Consider the following 15,927-nt stretch of genomic DNA (forward strand, 5'->3'; position numbering starts at 1 on the left):
TTTTTGTGAACAATTTTTCAATGTGCAGAAATGTAAAAAAGGTTTAAACCCATAGTTTAACTGTCTAGGCTTCATCAGATCCTATCACTAATGGATGTGTAACCTTTTATCTTCCTTATACTTTAGCACGTAAGAAATGGGGAATAGCACTGACAGGTTACATAGAGATGTTTTAGACATGAATGTAGAGATTTTGAAAAAATACTTGAGAGAAAGTCATTGTATAAAACAAAAGTATTATGCATTAGACTGACATAATATCTAAAAACATGGGAAAAACTAAACCACGGGAAATAAATGTCAGAAGCTGAGCGTTTGGAACTGTATGTGGAGTTTTCAGTAGACCAAAGTAATTGTTTTCTGTTTCTTGGACTGTCCCTTAAAATTGGAATAAATTATTTTCAATTGTAGTAGAAGATGTTAGTAAGCTCAAGGAGTGTGTAAGGGCTTGCTCCCTCTAGAATGACTCTGAAAGAATGAATTCTAATAGGTGTTTAACGTGAAACATTAAAATTCTAAGCAGTGGTCCACAAATGCAAGACAAACAATGAATGGAGGCCGGTACAGATAAGAAATTTACAGGAGAAGTTTTTTTTTTTTGCGGTATGCGGGCCTTTCACTGTTGTGGCCTCTCCCGTTGCGGAGCACAGGTTCCGGACGCGCAGGCTCAGCGGCCATGGCTCACGGGCCCAGCCGCTCCGCGGCATGTGGGATCTTCCCGGACCGGGGCACGAACCCGTGTCCCCTCCATTGGCAGGCGGACTCTTAACCACTGCGCCACCAGGGAAGCCCAGGAAAAGTTTTTATAGAGATTCTTATAATATTGTTGACATAACTGTCAATACTTGTTTCGTTGGCATTATTTTTTTTTAACTGGCACACACACAGAACATTATAGAAAATATAATTTGGAGAATTTTTCTTATAGTTATTGTGATCATTATAGTGAGAAATCCATGTTGATAATAGATTCTCATAGAGTTATTTAGTCTCCAGTGCTGTTTTACATTTTTCTTAATGGACTCCACTATGGAAAAAAACTATGATCTTCCTCACAAAAACTTGTATTAAAAGGAGTACTGTAATGTATGGACGCAAAGAGGAACTTCAGTTATAGGGGGACATTTCCATCCCATCATCTAGGTCAAAAGTTCAACCACAGAGTGGTGTAAGCAAAGGAGACATGGTGGTTTGGTAAATCCGGGGTAATCACGGGATCCGAGTAATAATGAACGAGGTTGAGAGTAAAGTTGGGATAAGACTGTGGATGGAGGTGGGACTCAGATCTAAGAGTAAGGAGGTGAGTGGAGCTCTAGTTCTGCAAGGATGGGGGCAAACTGTGTCTTACAAGGTTGACAAGGGGCTTGTTCACTCGTGCTATGACTTCTCATTGACTCCTGAACTCTAGTGCTCTCTGACAAGCACCTTCTAAGTGGCTGTAGAAACCAGAAAACGTACCCTTTGTCAGCTGATCTTAGCCTATAATCTGAAGTTGAGAATAAAAATGAATTATTTTAATAAATGAAATTAGAAATAGAACCAAAAATGTTACATTGGTTTAAAATTGCAGTCACTTTGAATTGTGATAAAATATGTAACAATTACATTTTTTAAGGTCACTGTCCTTGTAAAGTGTCTTTCAGTGTTTATTCAGTTGCAGTACAAGATTTATTAAGATATAAAGTTTGTATTTTTGCCTCACCCAGAGAACCCCTGAAATGCTGCCTTCATAGTGTGAAATACACTATTATTTGAAATGAAATTAATAGTTTATAACAGTGAGTTGTGAAGCAATGACTTTCTTCTAGATGTTAGATCAAATGCCAGATAATCACAAAAAAATAAGTAACAGAACCAAAAATAAAGGAACTCAGAAATTCTACACCACAGTTTTTCTCTGTCCAAATGCTGGCTACACTGCAAATAAACATTTCTGGAAAAGCTTTTTGAATGGTGTGGCCAAATTTAAGTATGTATATATATACAGTTGCATATTTAGTTATTTTTTAGGCTGTGAATCGAGACTTCTGGCTCCTCCCTAAATGTCTTTTCCCAGTTTGGTGTCAAGTATGGGAAAGGAGGCTGGGATTTGAAACACTACTCTGTTAGGCTGAGTTGCAGAAGGAGTTGCCAAGCAGAAGAATCCAAGTTATAAAGCAGTGGTCGGGGAGAAGCATTACAGAATATCCCCATAACTAGAACACATACTGATTTGCCTTTTTATAATTACTTGCGTTTCTTAGAGATTTTTTGTATGACACCACAAATTTACCTCTTACTGAGACTGTTTTCTCTGGGAAATAAACCTCTGTCTTCTTAGACCTGAGCTTCTCATCTTATTGTGGGAGGATAAATAAAGCATATTAGATGGAACCATTTTGAATTGAATTTTAGGAGGGAAACATGTTTAATCTGTATTGCTGTTTCCTATTATGAAGTTTCATATCAACACGACAGATGAACTGTTACTTTAAAGGCGTCTTTAACACAGAGTACCTTAAGTGGGTGTCAGCTGATAATGAGTTGCTTAGTTTGGTTCCTAAGTCGGCCACTTTGCACACAATCTTAACTGTTTACCAAAGGTACTGAGCTCTGAATAGATCTTCCTTCAGTCAGCAATTCACTTATGCCCAATCTAGGTGATGTTTGACCTGGATCTGTATACCATGAATGTTTTTCCTGGGCTTTTTATTTTTGCAATATACTATTTAAAATCCTGCAATTTTTAATGCTTTGAGAGAATCCTCATTCTTTTTTACTGCCTTTGATTTTTAACAACTTTAAATAACTTTGTTATAAATGTTATGCCTTGATATATAATGAAAAGTAATTAAGGTGCCTGCAATTTAAAAGTCAGCCAGACAATTAAGCCAAATTTCTGTGAAAAATGTTGTTTTCTATTTTTATATCAGCATGGTATCAAGCAGTTTAAACAGTGTATAACCATTTATATACAACAAACATATGATTCAGTTAAACTAAATGGTAATCAGAAGTCTTCTATGCTGTGTATGTTGAAGTGAATACATGAAGCTTTAGCCAGTAAAGAAAAAGAAGAAACAGTGACAAGTAGGAATTAGACTTAATTGTAATTAAGAGAATCCCTCTATTTTCCATGCAAACCTAATATTATTCTCATCACACTGTGGTGTAAGGAATAAATGAGTAATGAGTAAATGAGTAGTGAATGAATAAATTAATAATGAATGAATAAAGCAGTTTAAATGAACGCACTTTTTATAACTATTGTATAGTTACTGGCATTGGTACCTGAAATGTATATCTAATTTTTAAACCTTGCTGTGTATTTGGGCAGAATGTTTACACTCACAAAATTGTGATGCTATTGATCTCATAGTGATATGAGAAGTTGCTAGGTGATGTTCATCTAGAATCCCAAGGCATTTATAAATAGAAGAGATGTTTCTTCTTTTCTCTCAAATGTTTGAGAATGTTACATGAAGACTGTGTAAATTTATCACAAAGCCAGAGCACTGGCTGGAATAGTGGAAGAGAATATTGGAGCCGGAAGTTTCTCAAACTTGGAAACCATCCTTGCCATGATCACTGTCCTAAAGGACTCTGAGAGTTGGGTTTTTTAATTTAATTTTTATTTATTATTATTTATTTTTATTTTATTTTTATTTTATATTGGAGCCTAGTTGATTTACAATGTTGTGTTAGTTTCAGGTGTACAGCAAAGTGATTCAGTTATACATATACATATATATCTATTCTTTTCAAATTCTTGTCCCATATAGGTTATTTCAGAGTATTGACTAGAGTTCGCTGAGCTATACAATAGGTCCTTGTTGACTATCTATTTTATATAATAGTATGTATAGGTTAATCCTAACCTCCTAATTTATCCCTCCCCCAACCTTTCCCCTTTGGTAACACTGAATTGGTTTTCTAAGTCCATGAGTCTGTTTCTGTTTTGTAAATAAGTTCATTTGTATCACTTTTTAGATTCCACATATAACTGATATCATATGGTATTTATCTTTCTCTGTCTGACTTACTTCACTTAGTATGATAATCTCTAGGTCCATCCATGCTGCTGCAAATGGCATTATTTCATTCTTTTTTATGGCTGAGCAATATTCCATTGTGTATATGTACCACATCTATCCATTCCTCTGTCAATGGACATTTAGGTCGCTCCTATGTCTTGGCTATTGTAAATAGTGCTGCAATGAACATTGGGGTGCATATATCTTTGAATTATGGTTTTCTCCAAATATATGCCCAGGAGTGGGATTGCTGGGTCATATGGTAGCTCTATTTTTAGTTTTATAAGGAACCTCCAGACTGTTCTCCATAGTGGCTGCACCAATTTACATTGCCACTAACAGTGTTGGAGGGTTCCCTTTCTCCACACCCTCTCCAGCATTTATTACTTGTAGACTTTTTGACGATGGCCATTCTGACTGGTGTGAGGTAGTGATACCTCACTGTAGTTTTGACTTGCATTTCTCTAATATTTAGCAATGCTGATCATCTTTTCATGTGCTTTTTGGCCATCTGTATGTCTTCTTTAGAGAAGTGTCTATTTAGATCTTCTGCCTATTTTTTGATTGTGTTGTTTGGTTTTTTGATATTGAACTGCATGAGCTGTTTGTATATTTTGGAGATTAATCCCTTGTTGGTCACATTGTTTGCAAGTATTTTGAGAGTTGGTTTTGAATAAAACAAACCAAAATATATCCACAAATATTTCTATTTAGTATAGAATTATTTGCTGTAGGGCGGAATAATCCAAAGTGGCAAAGGTAATTGACATCAATTGTGAAGACTGAGGTAGAGGTGAATTCCTATATTATCAAGAGCAAATGTGTATCAAGAAGAAAGAGGTTAATTCAGTCTGCAGTGTGGCTTTATAGCCTATCCTGAGCAATTCCTATCTCTTTTAGCAACCAGCCATTTCTGGGTTGACTGGATACACTAAATAGTGACAATGGAGTAGCAATAAGAGTCCTTTTTCTATCTCTTTTTTGCATATCCACTTCTAGGCCTTATTATTTGTTTGTTCCAATACTTCCCAAAAGGACTTACTTCGTCTTTCCTTCTCTTTATTAGTAGTAGTTTGCATTCTCATCATCATCACCTACATCATTTCTAGCATAGAAAAGGGCAAGGCTGCCAAAGGCATGAGTATGTTCCCAGCTGAACTAATCCATGGTCTAGACACTATGTAACTACTTCACAAAATAACCTTTTTATGCATTCACATCAGTGACCAAGCCTCTGTTTCAAGAATAAACTAATTTAACATACTTTAAAATTTTGGTGATTTACTTTGGCGAGGAAACTATTACAAAAACTGATACATAAATGACATGTAACTTTCTAGCCCTGTTAAGAATTGATGAACTGAAATACATATATGGCTATGTAATATTAATATGTTTTGATTAAAAGGGCAAATATGGATTTAACATTGGTATATAGTTAGAATAAACATTATGGCTTTTAAATATATTTTTTCAATATTTATTTTATTTTGAACCAAATAATTTACTACATAGTTCATATTATATCTATCATCTATGTTTTGCATGTGTTTCATCTGTGCTTATGTATATGGTATGAGACACCTGTGATACAGTGTATAGGGCACTGAACCTGAAATCAGAAAATCAGTGGCTCTGCCACTTTCTAATTAAACAAGTCATTTAATATTATTGAGTCTTTATTAGCTCATCTGTAAAGAAGAAATAATGATGACACTCTCAGGATTGATGTAAGAATTAAGTGGCATAATTGGTGTGATATGTTTCATATTCATCAAATAGAATGCTATGATTTTTTTATGCAAGTTATATCAATCTATATATCTTTTCTTCAAAAATATGATTTTCTTGTACAGTAGTGGAATCTTGTTTCAAGGCCAGAATTTGCATTTAGAAAGCGATTAGTATGTATATTTGTGAGTCACTTTTTCTGATTATTTTGGATGAGTAAGAAAGTTATAAATATATTATAAATAATTTGAATACTAGACTATAATTGTTCTGGAATTACACTGTGTTTTATATAATGAAACTATATAGTAGCCCATCATTTGAAAACTACATCCAAAGCCATTTGAATGTACTTTCTGGTATGGAGGAAATGACACTTCCTATCTTTTATCAGTAGTTTCTTTTTTATATAAATTTTTAAATTCCTTTAGGGTTGGTAGTTCCTATATCAGAATGGGATAAGGAATAGTAAATCAACTTTTAAAATATATGTAAACCAGAAATATTATTTATATAATATTTATTATATAGGAAAACAATTGAGCATAGGACCAAAAAAAGTGGAATTGTAAGTTTTCTCAGTAAGTTCAGTATATTCCACAGGTTATCATTCAAGACTAGAAGTCTCTTGGCCATTACTGTGGTTGTGTGCCAATAGTCTTCTTTTTCTTTGAAGCTTTCTTCCCTGAAATAAGGTGATTTTCCTCTTTAGTACTTCCTGTTTCTCTTTGTGTCATTCTTTTATCACTTATCTATAACTCTCAAATCCCAGCTCTAGGAAAAAATATCAAAAAGCTTCCCAGGACAACTTTGTTCTGAAACTGCAAGAGAGAAGTGATGCTCATGAAGAAACAGATGCATCTGGGCTATTCCAGACTAACCTCTTCCTGGTGCATAAAGTCAGGTTATTAACATAGAGAAGGCAGGGCCCAAGCAACTTGAGTGTGACCGCTGATTGAGTTCTCAGATTCCCTGTCCCCATGCAGTCACTAGTAGAAACCCAAGATAATTCCCTTCCTAAGTGACTTTCAACTATCATTATGATGTCCCTGGGTGCCAAAATCAAACTTTTCCACCCTTGACCAATTTATTTTCCTAGGATTTTCCCACTTAGTCCCTCTTCCTTGAAACGTTTCTCTTGATCACAACTTAGTACACACATGTGAACATACACAGACACGCGGGGGTGCATACATATTCATGAAACAATACTGCAATTGATACAATAACTACACGGGCTACACTCTAATATTTTATTTCATTTTATTTTTTAGAATGCTGATCATTCTAATGATGTTATTTTCGTGACTCACTAAAAATTTGTGACCCACAGTTATAAAAAATACATCAGATGACTTAGATGACTTACAATAGTCCTTTCAGTTTCCAAAATTCTATGATTCTCTTTATTCTTAGAATGAAAGTTTCATTTAATGAAAACATTTCTATTCTCTGAATAAAAGCAATATGGTATGAAAAATTACTCATAGAGTTCCTGGTTTTATCAGTGTCTATTGAAATGCGGGTATTTTAGGAAGGTGAATAATGAATAGGAAATTGAACTAAGAGAGAATTGTAGGAATATTAATGAGAAACGACAAAAGCCTATCAGAAAAACAGAAGCGAGAAACCTGGATGATCCTAAGTCTAAGCAACCAAAAGCTGTTATTATGTTAGAGCACTCTTATTCGAAAGTTTCCTAATTTTTAGAAAGATTTGGGAGGATTATTACTTGAGTGCATTGTTTTGTACTTCCTAAATTGTGATGTGCTATGGCCAAAGCTGTTAACATACCTAGAAGGCTCTGTGTGATCTGTCCCCTTCTCTGCCTCTTATCTCTCTGACCTCCTTTCCTTCCTACTCACTCCACTCCAGCTACCCTGGCCTCTTTGCTGTTCCAGGGACACACCAGGACATCATATCTTAGGGCCTTTGCACTGCAGGCTCTCTTTGCCTCAAACTAACTCTCTTCCTCACATATCCGAATGGCTTACTTCCTCAACTTCTTCATACATCTATTCAGATGTTGCCTTGTCAATGATACCTACCCTGACAGCTCTTGTTTAAATCGCAGACTGTCCCATACCCCTTAACTTTATTTTTTGCCATTTTCATTTATCTCCCTTTTAACACTATATAATTTACTGATTTACTGTGTCTTTCTCCCCCTACTAGAATGTAAGTTCCATGAGAGCAGAGATTTTTATCTGCTTTGATCACTATATGTCCTAGGTGTTTACAAAGGTACCTGACATACACTGGGAGCTCAATTACTATTAATTGAATGAATATTTGTATTTCCCAGTACATCAAGCAAAGAACTTGTTCATATATAGTACTCAGTAAATATTTATTGTATGAAAGAACCATTTTAGATTGTATAATTTACATTTTACAGAACACTTTTGAAATCCCCTAAAACACACAGCCAACAATCAAGCTATGACATGGTTAGGACTGGAATCATTGTGCCCTACCTTCCCACCTGCCTAGATAGGGAAATTGAGAGGTCTAGTGACTTGTCTAAAGTTACAAAAAGTAGGACAGTCTTCTGACTTATGCTAAAATAGACTTACGGTTGCTTTATGTTCTGGGATAGAGATTTGCAGTTTGCAGAATGTGATGCTATTTCACTTATAAACTGTTTTGTTTGTGGTATGTCTGTGTTGCTTCCAAATTTATGTTAAGAGGATGTTACCTGTTATTTAGATGCTAAAGCCTTACAGTGTTCATTGTCATTCTTAGCAACAATAGGTAGCAGATTATCTAATCAGGAGGAAAAAAAAAGCATTAAAAATTCACCAGATTAAAGCAAAATTGATAAACATCACAGTACTTTTTTAGTGTTGGTTCTTTTTCAGGCTCTTGATATTTTTTAAATCTTTTTTACCTTCCGTTGACTTTTTAATCTTTTTAAAAAAGAAGGTAAACGAGAACGCTTTAATTCTAGGTTTTCATGGGACCTGTTAAAAATTGGGGAGGCTTTGTTTTATGATTTGGAGAAAATTATTTCCTATCTATGCTTGAGGAACGTTAACAAATTTTAAGCGAGACTAAGTGACTACCAAAATTTGCCTGAGATAGTTCCCATCTGTGATGCCTAACGTATTGCGTCTCATTAACGACCATTCCCTGGTGTTAATCACGCGAGGAAAGGGAAAAAACGGAAACAGCAGGAGCTCCTCGGGGCTCAGAGTTGCCCAGAGCCTGAGGAGCGCGCTCCGGAGCTGCCAGCCCGCCTCCCCGTCCGGCTGCTGATTGGCGGGGACCTCAGCATCAGCAACATCTCCCTGCGAGGGGAGGGCGGCCAGACCGACTCGCAGCCGCAGCCTCCGGGCACCTCAGCTCCCTCCTGGCGAGACCTCGGACTTCCACAGCGAGCAGCCGCGTCCCCGCTCGCCACCGCCCGGATCCCCACCTCGTACCCCTCCCCAGAAGAGTGGAGGCCCCGGCAGCCAGGAAGGCCACGACTGGTCCGGACCGGGTTAGGGAGGCAGGGGCCAGTACCCCAGGGTCCCGCGGCAGCACCCCGGCCCCCGAAGCGCTGCGGTCGCCGCGCCTCAGCCGCCAAGACGCCTCGTATCTTGTACCGCGGGAAAAGCGGGTCTTCGTCCAAGATGGGCCGGCAGGGCTTGGGGGGCGCCGGCGCCGCGGGGCGCTCCATGCAGCGCTCCCAGAGCCGGAGCAGCCTCTCCGCCTCCTTCGAGGCGCTGGCCGGCTACTTTCCCTGCATGAACTCCCTGGAAGAGGAAGAAGGAGGTGAGCCTGTAGTTATTGTGTCTGTCTGTGTACATCTCGCATCTCGGAAAGTCGGTGGTTGGAGGGTTGACAGGGTTGGAGAACTCCAGGTAGCAGTGTCCCTACCCCCTCGTCTCTGGGGGACTGTGGAGCAGGAGACCCCCCAGAGCGCCAGCTGAGCCTAGGAGAAGTTCTGTTGATTGGTGATTTGGGGAACTCCACAGGCGCTGACTGGGAAGAGGCTTTCCTAATGAAGTTGAGTTAAACAGTGCTTGGCAGTTGGATGAGGATGGAGACAGGTGGGAGGCAAGGCGGCCCCGTTGGGTGCACCCAACTGTTTTGTTTTCGTTTACTCCCGCAGTCTTGGTATTCGCTTATGATTTCGAGGACAGAAATAATCAAAACTTAAAGGGAAAAGCAGCAGCAAAACTTTGAAACAGGAATCCCCGCCTGTGAACACTTAAGGTCCAAATGAGGGGAAAGAGTGATACAATGGGCAGGTCAAAGGTTGATAGTACTAAAGGAGGCTGGTTTGTGCTGTGGGCCTTTGGAACTTCGTTGGCAGGCACACTTTGAATCTCACCATTGGTTGTTTGTCTCTGGTGTTTGAGTGATGTCATTATAATTAAGCTAATGAGAAAAACGGCGAAGGGGACTCAAACTTTTCACCAAGAGACTTCAAGTCCTTTATAAAGTTTTCAAAACATTACGTTTTCTTTGTGAAGAACTTTCCTATAAGATTTAACAACTAATGCTAAAAACATAATTTGTAAATCAAAGTAAGAATTGACTGCTAAATAATAGCATCCCAACGTTTGAAATGCTGTTTATTAATTTATTGATAAGCTAGTTGCAAACTGTGTTCATCTTTGCACGCACATATATCCAGAGTGGGTTGGTTATCATCATCATGTTACCTCTATTATTGTATATATCATTGTATAGAATAGGATTTATTTTGCTTTTATTCTGTGACAATCAATGACCTCTTGCTAGGAAATCTGTAGTGACCCCTGATTTAGAAGAAACTACCTGCTCTGAGAACAGGTAGAAATATTTTTTTCCCCTATTTTTCCCAGTGGAAGGCAGGGAGGAGGAAGATGGCTGATTAATAATATGTCTGAAAAGTGTTCTTTAAGATAATTCACTAGTTAGAGCTATCCAGGTTTCTTCTAGCTTATTGTTGCAATATCAGTTTGCACTAGATCAGTACAGGTTTAATGGTAGGGTACTTCTCTATATAAATGTGACTTTTAATTTTCATACTAATCTTTTGCTGTTCTTGTTTGTACATTTACAGTTTGCTCGTTTTCTACTATTAAATGTTTAACATTTCAGGAAATGTAAGCAAGTCAAGATATTAGAAAATCAAATTGGGTAAATGAATGATCATAATTGTAGCTAAAACTTTCAGTATCAGCTATTATCCAGGCACTATTCTAAGAACCTGACATGCACTTAGTCTTTTAGGCCCATAACAACCTTACGAGACAGTGCTTTTATTATCTCCAGTTAACAAAGGAGGAAACTGAGGCAGAGAAATTCAGAAACTTGCTCAAGGTCCCCAAGATAGTAGGTAATAGAGTTAGCGTATGAACCCAGGCAGTCAACAACACAATCTGTGCACCCAACCCAAGCTATATTTATTATTTGCATATACTTGGCCACAGTCACATACCTAGTAAGTGGTGAAACTAGAACTCAAAGCCAGGTGTGCCTAAAAATGCATATTTAGATAAAACACATTATTATACACTCATTTCTCAATTTTTAGTTTTTACACCAAGTCTTCAGCCCTGACTTTGCTTCAGTTGAACTACCATCATTCTTTCTTAAGTTGTAGCTAGAGGTAATTGGATTTACAAAATGCCATCCTAAAAGCCTTTTTGAGACAAGAAAAACTTATGTAAATGTGAAATGTTTTCAAAATTTAAAGTACATTGACTTAACCTTGGCTCATACAGACCAATCCCAAAGGAAATTCCTACATCTACACATGGGAAATTGGAACAGATTTCTGTCCTATAATACGGTTTCTTGAGTCGCCAAGACAAAATGAAGCCAAAGTAAGTAACTAGAGAGGAGGCATTCCCCATAAAATAGAGGTCTTTCCACTGGGGTGTAGTCATTTTACAGCCAAGAGAAGAAATCCTAACTTTCTTCTTTGATTTTGCTATACTCCTACCACCCTTGAAAATCCTGAGATTTTTGAGGGTATTTCAACATACCCTGCAGAGTTATAAAAGTTAGAAATCACTGGCCTGGAGCAGTGCTTCTCTGCAATTATTTTCTCTTGAGACACCCACACAGGACACATAAAGTTCATGTGGATAACATACTCTCATAAGCTTACTCAGGACTATGTTATTATAGTCATAACTGTGAAACCCATCCTAATTTATAAAGAAAACCCATCACAACAGATGATTGTCACACTGGTTGAGAACAGCTTTTCTAAAGAGAGCAGTGGTCTACCAACCAGTGTGATTTGACTGAAGTAACTGATCAGTTCAGTAAGTCAATCTCATTTTACAGCTTCTCTCTCTCACTCTCACACACTCTCTCTTTTTTTTTTTTTGTCTTTTCAGATACAGTGCAATAGCTAACTAATCTCAAATGTACCCTGCCTTCCAGTTCCATATGCTCATTTTATTCTTGGACAGCACATCCAGGCATTACCATTCTACACAAGAAGTGCTGAGAAATTTATTGAGAGACCATATTCTTTTCACTCATTCATTCATGCAGAAATATTTATTGAGGCTCTGAGATGTGTTAGTCGCTATGCTAGTCCCTGAATTAGCTGAATATGCTCCCTACCTTCTTAGAGCTCACAGTCTAATGGAGATAGATATTAATAGGAATAACTATGTAATTAAAACTGTGACAGGGCTTAGGAGGGTGAAGTACAGAGCACAATAAGAGATGATACAAAAACCTAATTGAGGAGTTAGAGAAGGGTAGGTACCCTGAGACAGTGAGGGTTAAACAGTGATAGCTCTCATTGCCTCCTGCACACTTTTGAAAGCAATTTGCCCAGAGTCCACGGCCAGTAAGTGGGGGAGCTGAGATCAAAACCCATAATCTGGCTCCAAAGTTTAAAATCCCAACTACTCTGTGTATTGTTTCTTCGTTATTATCCTGCATTTTCTTGTAATATGCTGTGTTTTGCAAATCAAGTACAATAATAATAGTTACCATTTATTGAGCACCTTCTCTGTGCCGTATACCTTTGATTTCATGATGATTCTTCAAGGAGATTATCATTTTCATTTTATATATGCGAAAACTGAGATTTAGAGAAATTAAACAACTTGGCCACAGGTTATAATCTCAGTGGGGCTGACTTAAGCGAGGAGGAAAGAGACATTCGTATAAGCAAAATAAGTTAAGATTGTTGACTGGTCTTTGTAGCATCTCTTTTGTTTGCTTGTAGTTCTTTTTTATTTTACTTTACTTTTTGTTCTTTATCTCGGGATATATTCCAGATAACTGTTCTCCAAATCTCTGGGTAATTTTTTTTTTCAAGTAAAAGTAAGGATAGTAGCACCTACATGTTCTTTAACTGTTTATAAATTATGTTTATTTATCATTGAGCCCTCTGAGATAAGTATTAGCTTCACTATATAAAGTACTTGGCCCCAACATTGAATCCACCTCCCTAATATAGAATATTACTGTATGTAGAATTTTTAAACATGACAGATAATTCTAAGAGAGAAGGAACCATTGAAATGGTTACCATTCTTAGCAGGAGGAGCAAGCCTCCCACCGACAGATCCAAGGGCGAATGGTATGGTCATATAATGTAGGGAAATTGCACACATCCTAATATTTGTAGATCTGGTTTCTCAAGCTATCTTAAAGTGACTTGTGTTTCTGGGCTAGTGATTCTTGTTCAGTAATGTACATATAATATGTGATGAATTTGATTTGCTTGATTTGATGGCCTTCCTTCTTTGTTTAAAATATGGCTTGGCAATTATACAGAAGAGATCCTATCATCTTAAGGTTATTTAACTGAATAAATTAACTTATTTAATTTCTTTTACATGCCACTATCTTGAAAATTAAGTTACAGGAAAATCATCTAAGAAACAAGAATTGTTTAAAAATCACCAGAAAAACTGAGGAAAGTATCTTTACAGGTGATAGTGAAGCTATGAGGAATTAATATAAAAGGAACTAAACAGACTGTTACCGGAAGACCTAGTTAACTATCCCCCACTCCTTAAGAGGCTACTACGTTATCTTATTCTAATCCTTTTGTAAATAATACACTTAATTCTCTTTTAATTTAATTTTTATTTTTTATTGAAGTATAGTTGATTTACAATGTTGTGTCAATTTCTGCTGTACAGCAAAGTGGTTCAGTTATACATATATACATTCTTTTTTATATTCTCTCCCATTATGGTTTATCACAGGATATTGAATATAGCTCCCTGTGCACTTAATTCTTAATAAACAGTCCCATTTGATTAAAATGGAGCTTAACACTTTGCCCATGCTTCACTGGAATAAAAAATTCTCCATACACTTAAATATAATCCTCCTAAGTACAGACATCATGTCTAGCACAGTAGGTATTCAGTAAGTGTCTATTAATAACAACAGTAAAAGAATAACAGTATATAGTTCTACCATTCTTTTCAAGCTGAATATCAATGTAACTGACTGCTAGCCATCATATTTATACTATTTTAAAATTATAACATGTGATCTAGACTTACTAAAATTCAGTGATCATAGTTTTTGTACATTTTCACAATGCCAATATTGGGGACAGGACATGGATAATAATAGTCCAAATACATGTCTTTTCTTAGGGGATATTATTTTTCCTAGATTATGATTGGTTATGTATAATAAATCATTTCTTATACGAGTCCACATCATATTCAACAATAGCAAAATTTTTATATTAGATTCTAGGTCGATAAAGTGAAGCAAAATATTTTGGAATTTGAAAGGATAAATCAAAGAACAGTTCCACTCAGAATGCTTATCAGATATTACATTTTTAATCTAAGATTCAGAATCTTTCACTGCCAAGTGTCCAAATATACCCTTAAAGTAATTTAAATTTAATACAAAAGTCAAGTTAAACCCCAATTTGCTATCATCCTTCAGCAGGTTCACTAAATTCAAAAAACTAGAAATGGGGACAAACTTTCCTATGAAGACATCTTGTGTATAATGACATAAAAGAAACCCACTAGTAAGTTTCACTAGCTGTAATGGCAGCTTCCAGTTGCTGCCAAGGACTATGGTTAAGTGCTCTCTGCTGGTCTTCATAGACCATTATTATTGACCAGAAAAGATGGTTCTGTATATTTGTTCTATCTCATGTTGTAATGGTATTTGATTGGACAGGAGGGGATTTACCTAATGCCATGTATATACAATACTATTTGACCACTTGAAGAAAAGCTAACACAAAAATGATAAGTTCTACTTTTAAAGTATCAGTTCTTTTTTTCTTAAATTAATTAATCTATTTATTTTTGGCTGCATTAGGTCTTCGTTGCTGTGCGCAGGCTTTCTCTAGTTGCGGTGAGCGGGGGCTACTCTGTTGCCGTGCGCGGGCTTCTCGTTGCGGTGGCTTCTCTTGTGGAGCACAGGCTCCAGGCATGCAGGCTTCAGCAGTTGCAGCATGCGAGCTCAGTAGTTGTGACTTACGGGTTCTAGAGCACAGGCTCAGTAGTTGTGGCGCACAGGCTTAGTTGCTCCACAGCATGTGGGATCTTCCCGGACCAAGGCCCAAACCTGTGTCCCCTGCATTGGCAGGCGGATTCTTAACCACTGCACCACCAGGGAAGTCCCTGCAGTATCATTTCTTAAGGTTTAGATTTTGCCTAATGAGACTGAAAGGAAAGGGTCATTTCTTTTAGCTATTCCAGTGATCAGTTGTTCTCTTATTATTCCTGTAAGCCGAGGGCCAGGAAAGTAACATACATCAGTGAAGTAGGCCAGATATAATACAAAAGGGAAAATGCAGGAACTCTGAAGATCTGGAGAAAGCTTGTCCATCCAAAAAGGAATGGTGAATACTCAGTTCTAGCTAATTGATGCCAAATTGAATATCAGCCCGGGGTTGGCAAATTTATTCTTCTCTTTTCCCTAAGAGAAGCTATAAATCTGAATGTTTACTTAAAGCCTTTAAATTTTAAAATGTTAGTGCCTAAGTGAAAAACTTTAAACACTATTAATTGAACCCACATACCTACTGACCAGGTGTGGATTAAATGTGTGCCACCAGTTGGCACCTTCTGCCAAGGAAATGGTTCCTTCCCAGATTTTTTCAGTTCTTTTTCTTCCTTCCCATCCTCATTATCACCTTGATATCATTAGTCCTTGATAATTTAGGACTGAATTAGTCCATCTTTGAAATCATTTTCAGTTGAAGAAAAAGCTAACACAAAAATGATAATATCAGGACTTC

The 15,927-nt window shown here is 37.1% G+C and overlaps 1 protein-coding gene across 3 annotated transcripts in view; it reads left to right on the forward strand.

Annotated features, from left to right (window-relative positions):
- RIMS2 (regulating synaptic membrane exocytosis 2) overlaps positions 1–15,927 on the forward strand; it is a 626,602-nt gene that overhangs the window by 592,291 nt on the left and 18,384 nt on the right. The window contains exon 1 of one of the 3 annotated variants that reach the window (XM_019942248.3): positions 8,960–9,503. The exons of the other annotated variants lie outside the window; for them this stretch is intronic. Within the exon in view, the coding sequence (XP_019797807.1) occupies positions 9,362–9,503 (142 nt within the window). The 5' untranslated portion in view covers positions 8,960–9,361. Of the gene's footprint in view, positions 1–8,959; positions 9,504–15,927 lie in introns of those variants that run through there. 3 annotated transcript variants of the gene reach the window in all.

This window comes from Tursiops truncatus, chromosome 17 (assembly GCF_011762595.2).
Source record: "Tursiops truncatus isolate mTurTru1 chromosome 17, mTurTru1.mat.Y, whole genome shotgun sequence".
Classification (NCBI taxonomy): Eukaryota; Metazoa; Chordata; class Mammalia; order Artiodactyla; family Delphinidae; genus Tursiops; species Tursiops truncatus.